Below are 17,174 nucleotides of genomic sequence, written 5' to 3' on the forward strand. Positions count from 1 at the left end.
GCATTACTGGAGGTGCCGCAGAGCAGGAGCCGAGGGAAGGAAGGCTGGGCCTCGGGAGCTAGTGCTGTTAATTGTCGAAGGATGATGCGGAGTCTGACCCTGAGTCTTCCCGGGAGGGTGGGAGAGCACCAGCCCTTCCGAGAGGCCCGCAGGACGTGTGCAGGAACGCACAGTTCAATGAGTACTAACCTGTCAGGCAGGCAGAATGGTCCCTGCTCTCCTGGCAGAGGGGAGCCAGGAAAGGAGTTCCGGGAGCACCTGCCTCGAACCCCGACTGGCTCTGAGGCCTTGGGCGGGTCAGTCCCTCATCGGGCCTTGGTCTCCTCTGTACTCTAAAGAGGTTGTCTTCCAACAACTCTAGCATGGCTTCCGGTTTTTAAACAGCCTGCTCTAGTGTTTGCCTATGAAAGAGAGACTATTATTTGGCATAGCTCTCAGCCAACCCCAGCTGAGGCTCAGTAAGTAATTAATGAGTGAAAAATGAAGGAATGCATGAATGAGAAGAATAGAACATAGTTTCTGTCCATAAGAGCTTACAGTCCTGTTGAAAGAGAAGATACAGTGTATATCCAGGATGAATTCAATAACTGGTTATTCTGATATGAAGATGCTTTATACTACACAGCAGAGAATACTGCTGAAAGAAAAATCTGAACTTTCCTGTGCAGATGATGAACAAATAGGATCCAGTGTAGAGGACGGATTGTACAGTAGAGACAAGTGTAAAGGACAAGAGAGACAAGTGTGATCAACATCTTGGAGACAAACAGAGGGGAGATGGGGAGGGCATTGCAGGGGGAGAACAGAAAAGCCACGCTCGGAGGAACTTCTAAGGAGGTTGCCCCTGCGTATAAGAGGGGACCCAGGTGAGCCTGGTGTGGGGTCAGGGCCTTCAGCTCCATGTCTGCAGGAGGCCGCCGGGAGCCACTGCGGGCTCTTGAGAAGAAGACTAACCTGACGAAACCAGAGTTTAGAGCTTTAGACCAACAGCTGTTTCCAGGATATTGAAATACGAAGATAACCCTCAGTGTCTGACTTTAGGGATGCTAAGAACAAGGGTGCAGTAGGCCAGAGCCAGAGCTTGAAGTCTTGGTTTGGGTCCCAGATCTTCCGCTTACTAGCTGTGTGCACTTGGGCAAGTTACTTAATCACTCTGTTTCCTTATCTGTAAAGTGAGAACAGTCATAGTATCGGCCTCATAGTGTTGTTAAGAAGATTAAATTAATTAATATATATATATATATAAAGTGCTTAGAATAGGGCCTGACACATAGCAAGTGCTATGTTAGTGTTAGATATTACTGTTTTGTTGTTTCCAAGGGTGAGGAAGGAAATCTGAGTGGAAATGCCTGTATTTATTTGAAAACACCGACTTAGATTTAGAGAGAAGAATTGGACTTACATGTTGTCAATTTTGCAACTAGCGTCTTTTTCGAAGTTTGACGTGCTATGCCTCAAAACCAAGCCTTTTCTTTCTCTCCATCTGCCTCGCACTTTCTCACTCGAGTTAATGCCTCAGTGTCTTCTCTAAGAATCGAATCTCCACCAAAACAGAAGTAAATGCCCTCCTCCTTATTCATCCCAGTCTTGGGTCTGGGTTTTGCCCAACACCCTCGGCTCCCTTTCCTCTGCCTCAGTCGGAGACAGATGGTCCTGCCAAAAATAAGATGTCCTCCCTCACCCCTTGCAGTGAAGATGATGGCGTTGACCCCAGCTGGTCACACAACCCCAAATTCTAAAGCTGGGAAAACAGCTTGTTTTGAGTGGGCACCACTGGGGAAGGAAAATAGCAGAAAGCCACATCCAGCGCCCGAGCGAAACGAGGAATCTGGCCTTTCTTCCCTGGCAGAATGTGCTGACTCAAAGCCTGCCAGGAATCACGGGACAACAATGCCAGGGTCCAGGCCACACAATGTTTAACAGTGTCCCTGTGCACAGCTGAGTCAGGGGAAGGTAGAAAGTGCCACATTCAAGTCCTCTGATGAGGTGGCGGTATACTTCTGTGCGTGGCCAAGGTGGTTTCACCAAGCAAGACAAGGGAAAACTTTGTGGAGGCAGCAAAGACGGTACGTAGACAAAACATCCCCTACCCTTTCTTAATGAAAGCTTAAAAATTATCATGCACACACAGCTGAGAGTCAGAATACATCCATAAGCAAAGGTCCTTAGTATCCTGAGCTTTAAACACCTGCCCCTGTGCAGGCTGCATTATAACAGCTGCATTACAGTATGAACATTTTTCTATTTCACACCTTGCCTTTTTGAGAAAGGGGGAAAAATGCATAAGAGGAAGGAATAAAAGGAAAGAAGGGGAAATCAAAAGATGATGCAGAGAGGCTCTTTGTGACTAGAATAAATGCCTGAAAAAAGAAACCCCTTAAGTAACTAGAAGATACCATTTCCCTGAGCATTGCTGAATGTAGGTCATGTGACACCTTTAGAAGGTATCAGTTATACTCGGCGCATTGTGCTGGCTGGACACTATGGCAACGTTCTCTGTTGTGTCCTTCAGATAATGTGCTAAATTGCCTATTTAAAATACTGACAAAAGAACGTGTGCTCATGCAGAGGTCCCTGATTAAGAGAGGTCCCTGCTCTTCTTCACATCCTCTTCCACTGTGTCCCCAGCAACTCCATCAGTACAAGGTGACACCCAAGATCACCCCTGGCAGAGGCAGGGAACCGGGGGCTTCTGCCCCCATCTACAGCTGAATTGCATGGTTTCCATTGAGTTTTTTTTTTAGTAGTTGGCTGAAATCTGGTGAATGTTTCTTTGTTCACCACATTTTTTAACAGTGATCAACACTTTAAGTTTCTTTCATATACTGCTGACTTCCTTGGGATGGTCTGTGTAGGGTGCCTTGAATCTGGAAGACCTTATCATTCCCTCGGCATAAAGGAAAGCTGCCAAGAGCTCCAGATGTATGTTTTAGGGAATAATGGCCTCCGATGGCAGTGCAGAGTATTCCAGCGCTCTCTGTGGTGTGATGTGATATAATAACCTCCGCATTGCTGCAAGGACTTGAAAGGAGCCAATCGGGTGGTGGAGAGGGGCTTTCAGGGTTGGATGGGAGGTTAATCTAAGTGACCCCTAAGGTGCCTTCCGATCCGTAATTCTATGATTCTCTTGGGACAGCTATATAGGAATCCTATGGGGCTGGTAGGAAGTTGGGGGTAGGGTTCAGAATTGGTCTTAAATCTGGGGGGAGGACAATTGCAATGGCACAGAATGACAATTGGAGAATGGGGATTGGCCAGGTTGATGGGGCACAGGAGAGGGGTGAATGGGCAGTCACTCAGCCAGAACCTGTAAGAAGGGGCTTGGGACTGGCAAGGTAATTAGAAAAAACAATGAATGCTAAACCCTCTTGGTTAAAGAGGTGGAGAGAAACTGAAGTTTTGCACTAAAACATGCCTCTGGCTCTTCCCTATTGCCTGAAGTCTCTGCCACTTTGAAAAATATCTCTATTGAGCAATATCTCCAGGAGGGTCTTGTCAAAATGAGCAAATGATCCCTGCAATAGGGTATCGTATTAACTGATCCATATCTGGCAATACCTTTGCACAGTAGTAAGTAATCACTTTCCCTCTCAGTGTGCCTAGGTGCTCATGAGTTCTAGCAGCTTTTTTGTAGATTTTCTACATAAATAATCATGTCGTCTGCATATAAAGACAATTTTAATTCATCCTTTCTAATCTGTTTGCCTTTATTTCTTTTTCTTTGCTTCATTGCACTGGCTAGAACCTCCAGTACAGTGTGAAATAAAAGTGATGAGAATAGATACCATTGTCTTTTTCCTGCTCTTAGGGGGAAATCGTTTAGTCTTTCATCATTAAGGATGATGTTAGCTGTAGGTTTTTTCATAGATGCCCTTTTTCAGATTGAGGAAGTTTCCTTCTATTCCTCTTCTTTTTTTCATAAATTTTTATTTATTTATTCATTTATTTTTGGCTGCTTTGGGTCTTCATTGCTGCGCGTGGGCTTTCTCTGGTTGTGGCGAGTGGGGGCTACTCTCCGTTGCGGTACGTGGGCTTCTCATTGCAGCGGCTTCTCTTGTTGCGGAGCACGGGCTCTAGGCACAAGGGATTCAGTAGTTGCAGCACACGGGCTCAGTTGTTGTGGCGCGTGGGCTCAGTAGTTGTGGCTTGCAGGCTCTAGAGAGCAGGCTCAGTAGTTGTGGTGCACGGGCTTAGTTGCTCCGCGGCATGTGGGATCTTCCCGGACCAGGTCTCGAACCCGTGTCCCCTGCATTGGCAGGCGAATTCTTAACCACTGCACCACCAGGGAAGTCCCCTTCTATTCCTCATTTGATGAGAATTTTTATTAAGAATGGGTGTTGAATTTTATCAAATGTCTTTTCTGCCTCCACCAAGATGGTCATATAATTTTTTTCTTGCTTAAATTATTAATATGCTACATTACATTGACTAAATGATTAAACTACTTTCAGTAGTTTAAACTACAGTTTAGAGACGTTTGGCTGGGCAGTTAAACTACTTTCTACTCAGTTTAATCCTTTTGAAGCTTGTTTTTAAGCTTTGTTTTGGTACATCCACAGCAGCCTTGACTCTTGGGCTAATTTAGCCTCACTACTAAGACAAGACTTTCCAAGGACTTGACCTAACAGCCCACCATTCTGAGATCTCTCTGCTTTGACTGGTGGGAATGAGAACCTTTCCCTGTGCAAGCTCTGAGAGTTGTATAGTGAGTGGCTTTCTGTTCATTCTTTTCCCTACCTTGTAGACTTTCACCCTGCACAGACTATTACTCTGACAAAGACTCGAGGAAACACCTCTGAAGTTCTCCAGAGCTCTTTCTACATGATTACCCCCTCTCTCATATTCTGTCTCATGAATGCTAGCCACCTTTATCTCCCCAAGCTCAACTTTTTGTCTCCTCACCTCAGTGAAATTGCTAGGCTTTGTTTAGGTTCCCCCTCCCTGAGCTGCTGTGTGGAAACTACTATGAGCCAAGGCAATCATATTATGCATGTTGTTTGTTTCCTTTGTCCCAGGCATCAGAATACTATGCTGCTGTAGTACAATGCTGAGATGAGTCACGGCATAGATCTTGACTATTCCTAGCTGTGGGTGGTAGGACTGTAGTTCCTATAGTGATGCCTCCCTGTGAGCAGAGACAGAGATTTCCTCCATTACATTTTGTTCACACTATCACCATCCCTTGTAATGCTTGTCCTAAAGCAGCTTTACCTGTTTTGCTACTTTGATTAAAAGCATTTTGCATTGGAATGTCACAGAAAAGGGCATTGGAGTTGGAATCAAGATTTTTGCTTCTCACTCAGCATCAGTTGTAACCCCTGTAGGCCTTAGTTCCAACTTCTATAAAATGAGAGTAAGGATAACTGACCAGCCTACCACTCCAATGTTGTGAGGAATATACCAGATAATGCAGAGGACAACATCCACCCTTATGGTGCCAAACAAACCCCTCTGAGTTCTCAGTCCTTCCTGCTGGGGTGAGGAGGGCGTGGGGTGGGGGAGGGCAGACTTCCAATTAGGCTTTACCTTCTTTCTGCTCTTGCTGTGACTGTCCTTCTAGGGGTTCACTCCTCTCCAACCTGTTGGCCCAGCCAAATGTCTCTGAAAGGAATTCAACAGAACCACCTGGAGATACTATTCTTTCATGAATTGAGAACATGCTGCTGTCCTAAAATGGTTATGAAGTGTTATGTATTTGGTTTCTGAAGCTACTTCACCTTAAAAATACAAAGTACAATATTACAAAGTAGTTAGTGTGCCAGAATTTCCTGCACAACAGGCTAATAAATCATTTTTTCTCAGGGCCACCTGGAGCCACAGGAACTCCAGGGGAAAAGGGAGACCCTGGTGAGCTGGGCTTGACTGGAAACGAGGGCCCAGCAGGGCAGAAGGGTGACAAAGGAGACAAAGGGGACGTGTCTAATGATGTGCTTCCTTCAGGTAAGGGGCTGGCGCTCAGGCTCTCTCCCAGGGTGAATGGGCCCAGAAATTGGCCTGGCTTCTAGTACCAAGGCTGCTCCGGGTCTTCTCTCCTTAGCTGCCTTATGTGCCCATCTGTTTCGCAGCATGTTTTAGAGTTCTGTGCTTTCAACAAGGAGAGAACCATGCATGTAAGCCCAATGTTGGTGAGACCAAATCTGATATCTAAGCATGAGTAGTTGAGATAATGCCGGTCTAAGTGTCATGGCTGGATGGATTTCGGATGAAGGAAGCTTCCTTTTTCTAAATAGCTATTAAATCCAGCACAATCCAGAACAAGACAAGTAAGCGAGCAATTTCAGATACCTCAGAGGACAACAGACAGAAAGCACAGCTTCAGAGTTGAGCTAGAGCCATCCTCAGGCCCTTATCCTAAGACTTTTGACATAGAATTGGGGCAGACATCATTGCTGATCTTCTTTTTCTGGTTTCCAGCCCAGGTTAAAAACAGATAATTGCTGTCTATGGGGGAGGAGGTGGAGGCACAGCAAGCCTCAGAAAGACAATTACATAGTGGAAAGAGTAGGCGACAGCTGATGGTCATGGCACAGAAAGAGGCAGAAGAATTTTAAAAGCACGCTACTTTGGAGACCATTTATACCATAAAAACATAACTATCCTATTAATGTGTTCAATAAGCATTTTTTTAATATCAGAGGACACCATTTATGAATTAGGGATTTTGCTAGTAGCTGGAAATAGGAATATGAAAATGAGTTAAGACATAATATCTGTCCTCAAGAAGTTAGGATGATAGATGTTCAGAACAATGACCCTGAATCAGTTGCCCATCCAGCCATTCAAAATTTACTGAGCACCTGCTATTTGCCAGGTACTGTGCTAAGACCAAAGCACCAAGGAAAGATCAAATTAGGTTTAGCATGCTTTGTTTAACAAACAGGGAAGTTGCCATGCAAAATACATAAAATTTAATAAGTGTTTTGACAGGATCATATATATGTGAATATACTTTGAAAATATAAGGTCATGTTATACTCAGTTATACGGGAAATCTACACATCCAGAATACCACACTCCCCTATACTACCAAACAAGTGAGGGTGACCACAAACCATTCAGGAAAGCAACATCTCTGAGTGTACCCCAGTTCTAGAGAATAGGCCAGAGCTGAGTGTGTCCTCTGGCCAGAGAGCAGAGAAGGAATAGGAGGGTTGGATTGTGTTTGCCCTGCCTACAGATCTCTGCCCCTTCCACAGTGGGCTTAGACCCGCCGTTAGCCTCTGTGACCCCTGCTTGCCCACTCTAAAGCGACTGAAAGTGCTTATTTGGTGGGTCTGGGAAGAGGCAGCTAAAGAGATCTTAGATCACCAGTCAGCCCAGGAAAGGAGGGTAGAACAAAAGGATTGAATATCCCAGCCTAGCGGCATCTTTATGAAAGTTCCATAACCAATGGCCCCTGCAAGGGGCTGTACCCACACTGGCCACCTGAAGCTAGAAGTGTGTAGGGATTCCACCTGCTGATGTGTAGAGAATCCAACTGTCCGAGCACTCACCCCAGTGACTTCAATGGATTCTCACAAGTCAGGACAGGGAGTATGAGACAATCTGGAAATGAAGAACCAGTCTTGGAGGGTTAAGCTGCCTGCCCAAGGTCACAAAGCAGGACAGGAGCCCCTGATTTCTTCTACCACATAGAGGCATGTTTCTCATACCTGAAAGCATCTTAGGAAGTTTTTAAAAATACAGATGACCAGCTTCCCCACTATTTTTTGATCTAATTGATCTGGGATGGGGCCCAGGCATTAGAATTGTGTTTGAGCTCCTTGGGTGATTCTAATAAGTAGTCAGGGTTGAGCTTTCCAAACATCAGCCAACGAAAAAAGGATGAGCTTAGGAGCAAGACACCCCTAAGGGTGAGTCCCAGCTCTATTCCACTTGTGACCGGGGGCAAAGCACTGAACTTCCCTGAGACCCGGGTCACTGAGGAACCGCTGATACTATCTCACAGAGTGGCTGAGAAGGACAAAGGGGAGGAGATTTATAAAATTCCTAGCACAGTTCCTGGCACATAGTTGGAACTCAGCACCTGCTATGGGTGCTCCCTCGACTCTGTGTGAACAAGTGCTGGAGGACAGCTATGTCTGGCAAGGGGGACTCAGCAAGCCTTCCTGGAGATGCTGGGTCCCCTTCTCTCTTGTGTGAAGCCCATCTCTGCCTATGGCTCTTTAATCAACCCCCATCCCTGCTTCTCTCTCTCTTTCTCCAGGTGCCAAAGGTGACCAAGGCCCACCCGGCCCACCTGGGCCCCCGGGCCCTCCGGGTCCCCCAGGGCCCCCCGGAAGCAGAAGATCCAAAGGCCCTCGGCAGCCAAACATGTTCAACGGCCAGTGCCCAGGTCACCCACCCCTTCCCCAGGGAACCACCTCTTCAGTTAATGATCCCAAACTCTCAGGCTTCACCCAGGCTTTGTGACCAGATTTGTTTTAAACAGAGGGAAATTTTGCCCAAAGCGAGTGTTCCCCCCTTGCAACATGCTCCTGGGAGGCCTGAGCAGTCTGCCTGGGGTGAGGACTGGTGGCAGGTTTAGAATTGGGCCTCCCACCCCCTGGCCTCATCCCTCTCCCTTCACTTATCACCAGACTCTTTGCTCCTCCCTGCCAGATCCGCCATCCCTGGAGCATGAAGGGCTTGACTGATGCTGGGGAGATGGAGATGATGGGGAGATTCAGATCGGCTAACTTCCCACAACACCCCAGTACTACCATCACCACCACTAATGTTGATGTTCCAGGCACAGGGCTAAGTGCTCAGTTCATTTAATTCTACAACAGTCCTATGACATAGGAGTCGTATTCTTACCAGTTTACAGATACAAAGCTGAAACCCCGAGGAACTACATAGCCTGTCCGCGATCACTCAGTTAGTAAGTGACAGAGCTAGGATTCAAACCCAGATGTGCCTGCCTGTAAAGCCCCTGCTTAGAGCATCTTCTTTCGGAGACGGAAGTCCACACTTTGAGAATAAGCCAGTCAAGGCCAAGGGACACCTGATCTCTGGCAGGCCTGGACGGTTTGTTCTTCGGCCAGTTGTTACAGGGGTGGCCATGGGGTTGAAAGCTAAGGAGAAATCAAGGGCCATATTAATGGGAAATCCTTCTAGGGTAGAGCTAGAACTTCTCCCCACAGTGGTGACCAGGGACTAATTCACCTAACTTAGGCCGTGAGAAAGCACAACTTGATGCCTTGCTCCCTGGCAGAGAGGAGGGTCCTGACTGGAGTTTCTTTGTCACTTGCTGTGGATTTCATTGCCACTTTCCTAAACAGTCTCTCATTCTGTCTGGTGCACTGTTGTTTCTGGAAGACATTTGGGGAGCACACACAGTCAGAGTGGGTGAATCTGAGCTTTCAAAGATGTTACCACCCCCAGTAAATGGAGCCTGATTACAATCCTCCCCAGCAGTTAGCTGGCTGTTAAATCACCGCAGAGCTGCTCCCGCCCCGGGTCAGTGCCACCCCCTCCATTAGCATCACCCTTTGTTCAGCCTCCCTTGGACTGTGAGCTCAGTGGGAACCTTCCCCTGAGCAGAGGGGAGGTCTGACCTTGCTCTTTGGGAATTCTGATTTGCCAGAGGCTCTGTCAGCAGTGAGAAGGGTGCTGGAGAGGTGCTCTCCTCCACCTTGCCTGTCTACCAAGAGGCTGGTCTGCAGGGGATGGGCTCCAGGGTTGTGAAAACTGCTTTAAAAGAGAGGCCGTTATCTTCCACTTTTCCTCCTGGAAATGAGTCCTCGTTGCACCCAGCATCTGAACTTGACCCTCTCTCCTGCTCCAACTCCCTTTCTTTAACCCCCATCCCACTCCCACAGCCTTAGAAGCTGGTGGGCGCTACATGATTTAATGAGGGCCTTTTCTTCAGACTAAGAATGGGAGGGTCTCTCTGTCCCTCTCTTGTGCGAAGCCCAATCCCCTAAGCGGAAACTCCAGACGAAACCCAGGACGGCAGCATTGCGTGGGGGGGAGTCTAACAGATCCTGAGACTGCTCTCGTCGGGTGACAAAGGGCTTCAGAGAGACACAGGCTCATATCCAGCTGAAGGAAGATTAGAGACTGCGGAGGGTCCTGCCTCCTTATTTTGCTGATAAAGAAACCTCTCTAGTTTATTCTGTGAGTTTCCCTAGTGACAGTGGAGGTGCTCCTTTCTATCAAGCAACCACAGGGTGATTGGAAATCCTCAGAATTTGTCTAGGGAAGTGGGCCTGGCCTTTCTCAGAAAGCCTGATTTGCCCCGACCTGCCCCCAGGTAGGGGGTCCTTACCCCCAGGCAGTCCACTCCCTCTCGTCTTCACACTGACCATATTCCTCCCTGCCTCCTGTCCTACTTCTGCCACCCCGAGCCACCTCTCCACCAAAGGTCTGAATTAAGCCCGTTTGCTAAGGGGAACAATGACAAGCCAAGGAGGATGAATTTGAGCTCAGTTGTAGCCTCAAACCAACTATGAATCAGGTGCCCCTCAAGGACCTGGGTCCCACAGGCCTTCGAGCAGAAACAGGTGGGAAATGGGGTGGGAAGGGGCTCAAATCTCTCTGTGCTGGGCTGCCTCTAGGCTCCTTCTTCCTCTGTGATTCTACTCCCTGGCAGTTCAGGAAGACAGGGTAAAGTGGGTCACCCCATCATGAGACTGCTCCCTCATCCCCATCAGCTTCCCTGAAAGTGAAAATCCCTCCAGAAAAATGCAGACTGTGATAGATTCCCACTGGCCCAGAGGGGCCAGGAACATGTCAGTAAGCCTGTCTTTCTCCCAGGTTGCTCAGGGCTTGGATGGCTGACTCAGGTGACATTTTCCTGATTGTAGTATCTTAGCAACTATGGTCATGGAATGCTTGTTAGGAACTCCCCAGGGAGGGGAAAAAATTTGGAAGTGTATGACTTGGTGCTTAAAAGCAAGCGAGCAAAAACCTCGGTGAGCCTATTGTAAAGGATGCTTGTGGAACTAGAGTCTGGATTGAGGATGTGTAACCAGTTATAAAGTTATACAAATCTCACAGTGCCAACTAGTTTGCTCTGATTATCGTTGTTGTTCTTTTAGGTGAGACGTGTGCTGTACCAAATGATGATACCTTGGTTGGAAAAGCTGATGAGAAAGTCAGTGAACACCATTCCCTGCAAGCAGGTACAGAAACTAAGCATCCTGTTTTAAAATTCAGAAATCAGATGACCAAAAGTCATAATTGGTAGGTGAGTAACTTTCCTTTCTCTTCTTTTGGTAGAATCCATGATCACGTCCATTGGAAATCCAACACAAGTTTTGAAAGTTAAAGAGACGTTTGGGACTTGGATAAGAGAGTCCGCTAACAAGAGTGATGAACGGATCTGGGTGACTGAACATTTTTCAGGTGCTTTCACTTGGCGGATGATCCACATCTGTGTTGTAATTGTATCTTTCATCCGTTGCCTCCTTTCAGGCTTGTCCTATTTCTGTGTCTGAAGTCCCTGCTAATTGGTGTAACAGACTTGCTCTTTATTTTAGAAAGCCCAAGTGAGTAGGCAGAACACTTTTCTCAGTTGAGCACACTGGTGACAAGCCTTGCAGTTCAGGTCACAGGGACATGACCAGGGCTACACTGAGGGGCAATAAGCTCCCTCAGTGTAGCTTATTCCAATTTTCAGCAAAGTGTCCAGAAGGAAACAAATAGCATTATGACTGATGGCTTTATAAACCCCAAAAACCGTAATGTGGAAGAAATGTCGGAGACAAATTCTTTTGCATGGGCTATCTTTCTTTAAGGAGAGTACTTTTGGCCACTTTTCTCAGATATCTGTGGGCAGAGAGCCCAGGGGAGACGGTGAAGTGTCATCTTGCAGGTCTGCTGCATCTGAGCATGACCCTAGTCACACTGCCTCAAAGGAATGTGGTCAGCAATTGCCAGTGGTAGTAGCAGTGGCCTCATGCCAGAAGAGGCCTGGCCATACCTACTAGTCAGAGCAATAGCTGAGATACGCTGCTTCATTTCATCAAGGCTCACACATCAGCTGGCAGTAACTGCCTGGATGACCAGCTGAGAAGGATTCTGTGGCTCAAAAGGAAAGAGCAAGGTCATGAGTCAGCATGGCCACTGTGGAGTGCAAGAGGCAGAAGGTGACTGCACGGTGCTCTTCCCGATACAGGCCTATGTCAGCCTGATAGAAAATTTTATAAAATTGTAGGGGAGAGGGTGATGCCATTTTCCTGGGAGGATCAAAGCCAACTCTGTGGTTACTATGTTGAAAAGATGGTTCGGAAAAAGAAACAAAACTGAGTTATTTGTAGTGAGGTGGCAGGACCTAGAGTCTGTCATACAGAGTGAAGTCAGTTAGAAGGAGAAAAACAAATACCGTATGCTAACGCATATATATATGGAATCTAAAAAAAAAATGGTTCTGAAGAACCTAGGGGCAGGACAGGAATAAAGACACAGACGTAGACAATGGAATTGAGGACACGGGGAGGGGAAAGGGTAAGCTGGGATGAAGTGAGAGAGTGTCATGGACATATATACACTACCAAATGTAAATAGATAGCTAGTGGGAAGCAGCTGCATAGCACAGGGAGATCAGCTCTGTGCTTTGTGACCACCTGGAGGGGTGGGATAGGGAGGGTGGGAGGGAGGGAGATGCAAGAGGGAGGGGATATGGGGATATATGTATACGTATAGCTGATTCACTTTGTTATACAGCAGAAACCAGCACAACACTGTAAAGCAATTATACTCCAATAAAGATGTTAAAAAAAAAAACAACTAAAAAAAAAGATGGTTCGGGAATCCATAGAAGAGAATTGGCCTTTGAGTTTGAGAGCCTGAGACTCTTGAAGCTGAACAAGGACCCTTACAGGACATCTCACTCTCACCTTCCGTCCTTTTAACTTCCTCCCCCGACTCACTTCCAAGCGTGATTGCCTTTCGCTGGCTTCCCTCCTGCAGGCCTCAGGGTAAAGGAATTCCAGGACCAGACCTCACTGCTGAACGGCAGTTACACGCTCATCCACCTCCCTTACTATTTCCATGGCTGTGGGCACACCGTGCACAACAACTCTCTCTACTACCACAAAGGAGGCTCCAACACCATAGTGAGGTGAGTCCCCTGGGGCCCCTGGCACCCTCCTCTCTGCCCCACAGCCCATCCTTCAACTACTTAGGGGAAGGGACTGTGGCTCCATCATCTTTATGTCCCCAGGGGTGACACACAGCCAGAGGTCAGTGAGGGTTTGCTGACGAAATGAACCACAGGACATGATGAGTGAGCCCCATATCTGCATTTATTGCTGGTCTGGACACCAAGAGTAAGGTCAGGGCCAGAAAGAAGGCCTGGAGTGATAACAGCAGCAGCTTTCTCATCCTTTGGGAAAGGAAGCAGCGGAACCCAGAGCTCCCTCTAGCAGGAAGGTATCATACCCCGAAATCGGTTTTGTTCCGAAAAATGTTGGGTATGAAGAATTTCATGTCACGGCTGAGATCACCAAGGACTAGAGACTGCAAGGCAAAGTCAGGGTCCCCGCCTTCAGATCGCTCTGTCATCCTGACGGAGCCCTTGCCAGGCCACCTCCCCTGCTCCCTCCGCTTTCCCACGGGGAGGGGAGGTGGCCACACAGGTAGTCGGTGCCCAGGGCAGCAGCCCAAGCTTCCTGGCTTCACACAAGAATTGCTGAAAGTTGTCTGCATGGCTCCAGAAGAAATCAAGTTCTGGGCTTTAGAGGCAGAAGCGGGTCATCTTGGGCAAATCAGGAGAGCAGTGAACTCAAGTTCCAACTCTCCTGCCTACTTACTTGTGGCCTCAGAGGAGAGACTCCACCTCCTGTGACCTCCATGTCCTCATTAAAAATGCAAAGGCGGACCAGAGCCTCTGCAGCCCTCCACTGTACCCCCCTCTGAAATGACAATTCCAGTGTTACAAAAGCCATGGTCCTCGTCATTCCAAACAAGAGACAAGGATCTTGAGGGAGGACTGGGTCCCTTCTCTCTCTCCCTCTGTGAGATCCAGCTTCAACGACCTTGTTGGTGCTGCAGAGCTAGGCTAGGATGGGGGCAGGTCTCCTAGTACATCGTGCAGTTAAACCAGCCACATTAGACACACGTGTCAGCCGTGGCTGGAAGCGTCCCCTCCTGTGCCTCTCACCCCCCTCTACTGGGCTTCTGCACCACCTCGTCATCTGGACAGCATCTTGCGCTAACAGAACAAGATAGCTGACCCTCCTCCCATTCAGAAGCCCCAGACACACTCCCCAGACACACTCCTTTCTGTGACATTTGTTCTCATTCAATCCTGTGGCTCCCAGGGACCGCTGTTACATGGGGTGGTAGGAGGGGAGTTCTGGGGTAAATGAGCCCAAAGGAGGACTGGCCACCCTAAGAAAGAGTGTCCTCTAATGACACTAAATTTGCATGAGGCACTGGTTAGGAGACCTATGCTGCGGCCCTGCTCCAGTGCCAGGCCACAGACTGGGAGGAGAAGGAGAGGCAGACTGGAATTCGACCCCTTTTTTGCTGGGAGAGGCAAGCCTCATCAAGGAATGCAGTTGTAGGTGCCAGTACTAGTCAGGAACCCAATGGCAGTCCTGAATCCCGGGCATTCAGAGGAAGGAGAACCCCGAGAGCTGAGATGGGCAAACAGAGCTTTCTCAAGCCCTCACTCTTGTTTCTTTTCAAGCTTACTTCAGGGTTTCTTGATTGGTTTCAAGCTCGCCATGTTCCAGTGCATACCCGCAGCTTCACACCCTTCACAGTTCTTCTGCTGCTCAATGGCGCCCTCTAGTGTTTTACTTTTCCTTTAGCCTAAAGTTCCTGAATTTTCATTCCTGCAGTTGAATCATAATCCACTTTTGATATGATCTAGATGTGGAGTCTGCCAAATCAGACGGCCTCTGGGAGCTGAGGGGCATGGGATTTCATGCCGTCGCTTCATTGATCGAGTCACTTATCAGACAAGAAAAATGACATCACAGCCATGACTTTGCTGCTTCCCTTCTCAGTTGGTGACTTCCTTCGTTGAGCCTCCTGTGAAATTTTTGTCTTAAAACTCCAGCATGGAGTAGAGGAAGAACCCCCAAACTTGGAGTCAAAAGCCTGAGTTTAAACTCTGGCTCTGATACTTACCTGTGTTCCTGGGCCAGTCACTTCTCCTTTTCTCATTAGTAAAATGAAACGACTGGACTAGATTATCTTTCAAGGCCCCTTGCAACTTTGAGAGGGCATTTCAGGAGGTCAGCAAACACCTGAGGATTCAGGAGGTTAAGGAATTTTATCGGGGTCACATGGCTAGTAGGTGGACACTGGGATGTAGTCACCATCCTCTACATCCTTGCTGCTCACAGCACTGCAGACGGAACAGTAGAATGAGCACAACCTGGGAACTTACTAGAAACGCAGAATCCCAGGCCCCACCCCAGTTTAATGGAGGAGCCTAAAAAACCACCCTTGTCCACAAAAATGGTGGCTCATATCTACTTTTTTATACATTTCAGATTTGAATTTGGCAAAGAGACATCCCAAACTCTGAAGCTTGAAAATGCCTTGTATTTTGATCGAAAATACCTCTTTGCAAATTCCAAGACGTACTTCAATTTAGCTGTAGATGAAAAGGGCCTTTGGATTATCTATGCTTCCAGTGTGGATGGCTCGAGCATCCTTGTCGCACAGCTGAACGAGAGGACCTTCTCTGTGGTGCAGCACATCAACACCACGTACCCCAAATCCAAGGCTGGCAACGCCTTCATTGCCCGAGGGATCCTCTATGTCACGGACACCAAAGATATGAGGATAACATTTGCCTTTGATTTGTTAGGAGGGAAACAGATAAATGCAAACTTCGATTTAAGAACGTCCCCATCTGTTCTTGCCATGTTATCATACAATATGAGAGACCAGAATTTATATTCGTGGGAAGATGGCCATTTAATGCTTTATCCTGTACAGTTTCTGTCAGCTACATTAAACCAGTGATGGGGTGCATTCTATTCCCCTCAGTAAATTTCAGCTGTTCTCTGGTACCATTTATATCCCAATAGAAAACTTGTCTTTAAGGGTGGTCAGGTACTTAGCTGTCATAATCACATGACATGGGTATTTATATGGTTGGTGACCCCCTTTTAATTCAGATTCTGTAGGAGAAAATAACAGGTTGGAACTCAAAAATGGCTGATATTTGGTGATTCCTTTACAAACTAGCTGGGCAAGTTTCCTGTCCCTCTTTAGGTTTTGTTTTCCCCACTGGTAATTTGAAAGGGCTGGCTAGGATGATTGGTAAGATTTCCTCAAGTTGTAGGGAATTCTGTGATTCTTAGCTGTTGCCACTCTCACAACTTTTACATATTTGGTTTTGTTTTTTTGGTTTTTAGCCACATGCTGAGCAATTTTACCTCTGAGTTGATCAGCCTGATTGCTTGAGCAACAAATTCCTTAGTGATGACTTGGTGCCTTGGAAGCCGCACTGACCCCTTAAGGCTGCTGAGGTACCTTATTACCCCTAATTTATTACCTTTCTCTGCATCTGCACCTGCCACCAGAGCACCAGAGTGGCCATTATCCTCAGCTCCTGATTACCACTCCAAGGTTAGCAAAAGCCAGGAACAGCTACCTGCTCGTGTTTCCTAATGAAACAGAAACAGGCCCTTCCAGGTTCCTATCAATTTCTGATCATGCTGATACGCAGGTTGGGTCATAAACATCGAATCCTCAGGTCTTGCAGGGTTCTTCTGCCACAGATGTGGATCTGCTATCAGAGTAAATTCTGTGCTAGTGGGCATTACTCTGGCGAGAACCTTGGGAAACACTTTGCAGTTTTCAGAAGAGAGGCACCATTCGTGGTTATTATCTAGAAGAGGGATGAGCAAACTATGACCCTCGGGCCAAAGCCAGCCCATCGTCTGTTTTTGTAAACAAAGTTTTATTCCACACGGTCACAGGCATTTGGTTATGTATTTTAGTATAAGACTACTTTTCCTCTACACTGGCAGAGTTGAATCACTGCAAGAAAGTTGAGTAACAGCCCCAAAAACCGAAAACATTTACTCTCTGGCCCTTTACAGCAAAAGTTTGCCAACCCCTGATCTAAAATATAAAGTGAGCCTGATTCTTGAAAGGGCTTATTCACCTGAGCCTGTTTGTTATATTTTGTTTTGTTCCAGATGAAAAAGTGGTCATTTATATGGCTTGAGTTTTTGGTAAAGAAGAAGGGTGAGAACATAAAATTAAGTGGCCCTCCC

At 47.2% G+C, this 17,174-nt stretch overlaps 1 protein-coding gene across 1 annotated transcript in view; it reads left to right on the top strand.

Moving 5' to 3' along the window:
• Positions 1–15,940, top strand: part of GLDN (gliomedin) — a 69,023-nt gene extending 53,083 nt beyond the window's left edge. Inside the window, exons 5-10 of the mRNA XM_068551618.1 lie at positions 5,803–5,940; positions 8,207–8,335; positions 11,025–11,108; positions 11,206–11,331; positions 12,898–13,048; positions 15,435–15,940. Coding sequence (XP_068407719.1) covers positions 5,803–5,940; positions 8,207–8,335; positions 11,025–11,108; positions 11,206–11,331; positions 12,898–13,048; positions 15,435–15,912 — 1,106 coding nt within the window. The 3' untranslated portion in view covers positions 15,913–15,940. The remainder of the gene's footprint in view (positions 1–5,802; positions 5,941–8,206; positions 8,336–11,024; positions 11,109–11,205; positions 11,332–12,897; positions 13,049–15,434) is intronic.
• Positions 15,941–17,174: the final 1,234 nt, after the last annotated feature.

This window comes from Eschrichtius robustus, chromosome 1 (genome assembly GCF_028021215.1).
Source record: "Eschrichtius robustus isolate mEscRob2 chromosome 1, mEscRob2.pri, whole genome shotgun sequence".
Taxonomy (NCBI): domain Eukaryota; kingdom Metazoa; phylum Chordata; class Mammalia; order Artiodactyla; family Eschrichtiidae; genus Eschrichtius; species Eschrichtius robustus.